The sequence below is a fragment of the Vanellus vanellus genome (genome assembly GCF_965231255.1).
Source record: "Vanellus vanellus genome assembly, chromosome: 23".
Lineage (NCBI taxonomy): Eukaryota > Metazoa > Chordata > Aves > Charadriiformes > Charadriidae > Vanellus > Vanellus vanellus.
Genome location: NC_138928.1, coordinates 2,012,865 through 2,019,500, shown reverse-complemented (window position 1 = coordinate 2,019,500; position 6,636 = coordinate 2,012,865). Strand labels below are relative to the sequence as shown.

At 59.7% G+C, this 6,636-nt stretch overlaps 1 protein-coding gene across 1 annotated transcript; it reads left to right on the top strand.

Moving 5' to 3' along the window:
* The first annotated feature begins 943 nt into the window (after window positions 1-943).
* LAMTOR5 (late endosomal/lysosomal adaptor, MAPK and MTOR activator 5) lies at window positions 944-3,130 on the top strand. The gene is made up of 4 exons (XM_082494646.1): window positions 944-1,041; window positions 1,211-1,272; window positions 1,762-1,879; window positions 2,743-3,130. The coding sequence occupies exons 1-4, from the start codon at window positions 1,007-1,009 to the stop codon at window positions 2,801-2,803; spliced, it is 276 nt and encodes a 91-aa protein (XP_082350772.1). The 5' UTR covers window positions 944-1,006; the 3' UTR covers window positions 2,804-3,130.
* The last annotated feature ends 3,506 nt before the right edge of the window (window positions 3,131-6,636 follow it).

Genomic DNA, 6,636 nt, shown 5'->3' with positions numbered 1-6,636 from the left:
GTGTCCCCATACCCATGTCCCCATACCCATGTTCTTGTGTCCCCGTGTCCCCATACCCATGTCTCTGTGTCCCCATGTCGCCATACCCATGTCCCCATGTCCCCATAGCCATGTTCCTGTGCCCGTGTGTCCCCATACCCATGTTCTTGTGTCCCTGTGTCCCCATACCTATGTTCCTGAGTCCCCATGTCCCTATGTCCCCATAGCCATGTTCCTGTGTCCCTGTGTCCCCGTACCCGTGTCCCCATGTCCCTATGTCCCATAGCCATGTTCCTGTGCCCATGTGTCCCAATACCCATGTCCCCATACCCATGTTCTTCTGTCCCTGTGTCCCCATACCCATGTTCCTGTGTCCCCATGTCCCTGGGTCCCCATACCCATGTCTCTGTGTCCCCCTACCCGTGTTCCTGTGTCCCCATGTCCCCATACCCATGTTCCTGTGTCCCCATGTCCCCATACCCATGTCCCCATACCCATGTTCCTGTGTCCCCATACCCATGTTCCTGTGTCCCTGTGTCCCCATCCCCATGTCCCCATGTCCCCGCCGTGGTCGGGCTGCGAGAGGCCGCTGTGCCGGGGAGGGTGTGCTGTGGCCCTGCTGTTAAAAAAGAATAAATCGCTTGAATTTCATTTTGCCGTGCAAATGCTGAGCGGGGCCGCGGGGGGGGGGGGACGGGACGACACAAACAAACCACGCTCAGGAGTAAAATGGAGACAAAAAAAAAACAAACCTAAAAGCGGCAACTGCGCCCCGCGCAGGGAGGGCCGCTTTGGGGGGCAAAGGCGGGGGGGGGGGGGGGTTGGGTTTGTAATTAACCCCCCAAAATTAGCGCGCGGGGGCGGGCCAGGCCTGGGTTGGGCCCAGCGCCTTCGCGCAGCGCTGCCTTTTTGGGCCCCCGGCGCCGCCGTCCGCGCGCGTCACGTGGGGTGACGCCGCTGCCAGGAGTGGGCGGGGGAGGGCGGAAGTGTGTGTGTGTGTGGGCGCGGCGCGGCGGGGCCCGGCGGCATGGAGGGGACGCTGGAGCAGCACCTGGAGGACACGTACGGGCCGGGGAGAGGACACACAGACACGTGGGATAGGGGCAGGGCTGGTCGTGCCCCACCGGGGCCGCGGGGGAGGGGGGGGGGAGCTGGGCCTAGGCCGGCCCGAGGGCCGGCGGGGGGTGTACGGGGCCGACCCGGCGCTGACCGCCGCTGTCTCCCCCCGCAGCATGAAGAGCCCGGCCGTGGTGGGCGTCCTCTGCACCGACTCGCAGGGGCTCAACCTGGGCTGTGAGTAACCGAGCACCGTGGGGGAGCGAAACCCGGGGCCTGTCCCACCGGAGAGCCCGGGTTGGGGGGCACCGGGCCCAGCCCAGGCCCTGTAAGGGCTCCGGGAGGGGGGTAGGAGGCACCGGGCCCGGCCCTTGCGGGAGCCCTCCCGGTCCGGAAACACCGGGCTCGGCCCTACTCAGCCCCGTCCCCTTCCTCAGACACACACACTCCAGTGGGGTCCCCAAGGTCCCCCAGGCGCCCACCTGGACCATGGTACTCTGCATTCCCCCCCTCCACGAGAAAAACTCCTGTCAACTCTTCCTGCCACTTAAATTCAGGCTTTTTGGTGGTTTGAGGGCAACAATTAAGGAAGAAGCTGTGCCAGCTCACGGGGAGGGAAATGGGCCCAGGCTGGAGCAGCCCCCCTTGACCCCGGGGCGCCGCTGCTTCACGCAAAGCGCTGTCAGGGCCCGTGTGGCTTCAGCCAACATCTCCCACCTCTCGCAGGCCGAGGAACCCTCTCGGATGAGCACGCCGGTGTCATCTCCGTCCTCGCCCAGCAGGCAGCCAAGCTCACCTCCGACCCAACCGATACACCCGTGGTGTGTCTGGAGTCAGACAGCGGGTGAGTGTCCAGCCTGGGGGTGCCACTTTTCCCCTGTTTGCCTTTCCCCCCCTCCCCAGCCATGGGGCCCTCCACAGAGTCAGATCCCTCGAGCAGCTCTCCTTACCTTGAGCTAAACTGGCAGACGTGGAGGACACCCCATCTCTGAAGCTGCGGGGGGTAGTCACTGCCATAGGCATGTGAATGCATAGAATCATCATAGAATTATTTGGGTTGGAAGGGAACTTGAAGATCATCGCGTTCCACCCCCCTGCCCTGGGCAGGGACACCTCCCACCAGCCCAGGTTGCTCCAAGCCCCGTCCAACCTGGCCTTGACCACCTCCAGGGATGGGGCAGCCACAGCTTCTCGGGGCACCCTGTGCCAGGGGCTCACCGCCCTCACAGGAAAGAACTTCTTCCTAATATCACATCTAAATCTCCCCTCTTCCAGTGCAAAACCATTCCCCCTTGTCCCATGGCTCTCCTCCCTGATCCAGAGTCCCTCCCCAGCTCTCCTGGAGCCCCTTTAGGGACTGGAAGGCTGCTGTAGGGTGGTATATATATAATTCATAGATTAACGGTACCTCAAGGAACAGGAACTGTAAAAGCAGTACGAAACCTTTCAGGGGGCGTTGACTACTGCAGCTCTGTCCTTCTTCCCCACTTGGGATCCCCACTTGGGCCCATGCAGTAGCCAGTCAATGTGGTAGGCAAAGCCTTCTCCAGCACCGCTTATGGGAGTGGGCAGAAGAGATGCAGCGAACGACAGGTCTGGGGGATGCTGCAGCCATGAGGTGATACCCCTGTCCAGTTTCCCATCCACGTCAGCTCCTCCTCCTCGCCGCTTGACTACTCAACCACCTCAGTACTTTTCTTGTTCTAGGAATATCATGATCCAGAAGCACGACAGCATCACTGTAGCAGTGCACAAGCTAGCATCCTGACCCTCGGGAATTCGCGCAGCGCTCCACTCCCTCCACCGGCCCAGCTCCTCCTCACTGGACAACCACTCTCCTCTGCTGCTCCAGTGCAGAACGTGCTTGTAGTACCAAACCTGGGCTGAAGGCTCTTCTTCTCCACTTAACAGCTCCTGTGCCGTTAAGACCCTCTCGGGGTCTCCAACTCACATCTTAGCACTTGTGCTGTTGAGGATGAAACGTGGGTCACTCGCCAAGCTCGTGTAATGGTCAGATACTACGAGGTGTATGTGTGTGTGTGGCCTTATTTGTTGGAGAAATCAATAAATGACCTGCAAAAACACGCTTCTCTTAGCTGCCGCTGTTGCCCATTGCTTTGCCTTGTTTCGAACTTCTCCTGATCCCTTTTTCTTTAGCGTTTCTCTAGCGAAAAGGAGCAGGGCACAAAGGCTGGAATTAACGGAGGCTCCTCCAGTGGGAAAGGCGCAAACGCTTTCCGAGGAATTTCTCCTAGGAAATGTTTAGCCTTCTCTAGTTAAGCATTCTGTGTGAGAGTTACTTGCTTACTATGCCTTGGATTGAAGTTCAAACTGAAACACGCTGGCCCTGCCTGGTCCCTGTGTGAACTGTAAATGGATGTTGACAACATCCGTGCAAATCCAGTCCTCCCTTCTTCTTACAGAGTCGAGCATTTGAAGTGGTGCAGGGAAACAGTCCCGCGGAAAGCCTTTCCCCTTGAAAAATCCGCTACATTCAAACGCTTCCTACATGTACAGGAGTCAAAAGGAGCTGGCGTGCAGCTGTCGGTGCGTGAAGCGGAAGGGAAGCTTCACAGCAGAGCGTGAGCTAACAAATTGGGCTGTGTCAGAGACAAACCCGACATTTGGGCTGCTGTGACTTCACTACCAGGAGCAGCTCCGCTTGTCAGTGGCGCTCACGGCCTCGCAGCCATTGCTGCGGATGGAACGGGCAGCAGGGACGAGCCCGCCCTGCTCTGCCTGCCTGTCCAGGGCAGCGGTAATTCCGCGTAACGGCTTGGCCTCGGCAGCAGGCGTCGGTGTGCCCGAGCTCTGCGGTGGCACGTCCCCACTCTCCCCAACAGCCCGTGGAGCCGGGAGCAGCCCAAGCCGGAGCATTTCCTCCCGGACATCCGACAGCTCCGATAGCAGACGCTGCACCACATGCTGCCGCCTTCTCCCCAGCAAGACCCCAAAGCTCCCCCCATCCTTCAAGCCCTTAAACCGCACTCATTGCAAAAACTGTTCCACTTAAATAAAAGCTTAATGCACATATTAAAAGTCCGACTATAGGGAAGGTTCCTCCATAGGCTCTGATATATCCCAGGCTCCTCCAGCACACGGGAGCATCGCCTTCTCTGCCAAGGGCAGGGAGCAGAGATTGGTATCACGATCCTACAATTTTATCTGACCTCAGGAATGCCGATTGGGGTGACAGGTCACCCGAAACGGGGAGGAGGGGGGGGGGGAGGAAGCGTGAGGGCTGTATTTACCTGGGGAGTTTGTGCATATTTACACGAGAGGCATAGAGCCAACTCAAATCCCGCTCAACTACCGGCTCCGCTCAAGGGCTGCGGCAGCACGGCTGCTCCGCTCCAGCTGCCGAGCATCTTTTAGCTGGAAAACCTAAAGCTTTCCAGACAATCCCATCCTAAATGACGCAGTTCCCCGGGCCGAGGGCAGCCCCAGGCTTGGCTTCAGTCCACCATTGCCACCTACTGCTCTGCTCAACGCCCGGCAAACCCCGGGGCTTTGCCTGGAGCTATAACCCTTGCAAGTTTCCCCTCCTCTTTTCCTCTCCCAACAGGATTTCTGCTCCGAAAGCTCCGGGTTTCCTGCTCCCGGCTGGGGAAGGGGAGGGACTCGTAGCCTTGGGGCCCCGCAAGCCGGGCTCTGCCTCCGGGGAGGAGGAGGAGGACGGGCTCCGTCCACACAGCCCCAGCGTTTGCGGGGCTCCATGTCCCGCTTCGGGGCTCACCGGGAAGGACGGACACTGTCGTCCTCACCGGAGGTGAACGAAGGACCAGACTTTGGGGTGCCAAGCCAGGAAAGGGGGGTTTAGTCTCTGGAGCAAATGAAGAGGCGATTCCTCTTGGCAATCGCCTGTTCCGGGGAGGATTTTCCAGCATGCAGCAGCAAAGCGGTAAGGAAAAGTTTCGGGTTCGTCAGCCCCGACCGCTGTGGGGTCCAACTGCTCCCTCGGGCAGGATCCCGCCGCCGCCAGGGGTGCGGGACGGGCGAGGGGAGGGACGGGAGGTTGAGCAGAGAAAGGTGGGGAAGGGAGAGCTTCCCAGGAGGGCTCACGGATGGATCTGGCACAAACCAACCGAACCGTCCGCTCTAAAGCCACAAGAAGTTGCTTGTCGCTTAAAATCCCTTAAAGCGTAAGTGGTTACAGTCATTTTGTGGGAAAGAGAAGGGGTGTTAAACTGTTTGCCGCCAGCCGTAGCGTGCAACCTCACATCTGTTGGCAAAAAAGGTTGGCAGAAGCTTCGCCCACCCTCAAAAAAGCTTTTGCCAGTTGAACGCGAAACACTGGTGCCTTCTCCACGCACAGCAACGGAGCCACAGCGCTCAGCGGCAGCTGATGCCGTCACGGGAGCGGTTTTGGAACTGAAACGGCGACGGAGCAAGGTGTTAACGTGTCCCAAAATTCTCATTTCCAGGGGAAAGGAAGGAGGAAGAGGTGGAGGCTCCGGCAGGAGGGAAGAGCCCCGGCGCGGGAGCTGCGGTCGGAGGGTGGGAATGGGGAGTGGTGTTTCACTTCTTCCTGGTGAGCAGAGAACAAATTCACCTCAATCCTGCTGACAGAAACTCCCGAGTCTCCCTCGGGCGGAGCAGAGGACAGGACAGGCTGATCCCCCCCGAGCTAAGGGCAAAAACCCGCCGTGCGCTGCTGCGCCGAGCGCCAGCGCCCCCTCCAGCACCCCTTTCACCGGGGGCTGAGCAGCGACACGCGCCTTCCCCTACGGAATCACGGAATTTTCAGAGTCGGAAGGCACCTCCAGAGATCATCCCGTCCCACTCCCCTGCCAAAGCAGGACTGCCCGGAGCACATCGCTCAGGACTGCATCCAGGCGGGTCTTGAAACCCTCCGGAGAAGGGCACTCCCCCCCTCCCTGGGCAGCCCGTGCCGGAGCTCTGCCACCCGAACCGAAAAGGAGTTTTTCCACGTCTTTGAACGGAACTTCCTATATTCCAACTCGTGCCCGTTGCCCCTCGTCCTGTCACTGGGAACCACTGGAAGGAGTCCGGCTCCATCCTCCTTCAGCCCCCCCTTTAGGTACTTGTACGCCATAAGGTCTCCCCTCAGCCTTCTCCTCTCCAGGCTACAGAGTCCCAGCGCTCTCCGCCTTTCCTCATACGGGACATGCTCCAACCCCTCAGTCAGCTTAGTGGCCCTTCGCTGGACTCGCTCCAGCAGTTCCCTGTCCCTCTTGAACTGGGGAGCCCAGAACTGGACACAGTATTCCAGTTGTGGCCTCACCAGTGCAGAGTAGAGGGGGACAATGACCTCCCTCGACCTACCGGCCACCCTCTTCCCTGTGCAGCCCAGGATGCCATCGGCCTTTTTGGCAACAAGGGCACATTGCTGGCTCGGGGATAATTTACCGTTTACCGGGACCCCCAGATCCTTCTCCTCACAGCTGCTTCCCAGCAGGTCCGCCCCTAACCTATACTGGTGCCCAGCATTCCTCCTCCCCAGGCGCGGGACCCCGCGCTTGCTCCTGTTGAACCTCATCGGGTTCTCCTCTGCCCGGCTCTCCGGCCTGTCCGGGGCACGCTGGATGGAAACGCCCCCTGAAAACATCTCAGTGAGGGAAATGAAAGGTGCCCAACCTG

Coding starts and splice junctions, on each gene's coding strand:
- LAMTOR5 (XM_082494646.1), top strand. CDS start 1,007: ATGGAGGGGACGCTGGAGCAGCACCTGGAGGACAC. Junction 1,273..1,761: donor GCAGGGGCTCAACCTGGGCT/GTGAGTAACCGA, acceptor CACCTCTCGCAG/GCCGAGGAACCCTCTCGGAT. Junction 1,880..2,742: donor TGTCTGGAGTCAGACAGCGG/GTGAGTGTCCAG, acceptor TTCTTGTTCTAG/GAATATCATGATCCAGAAGC.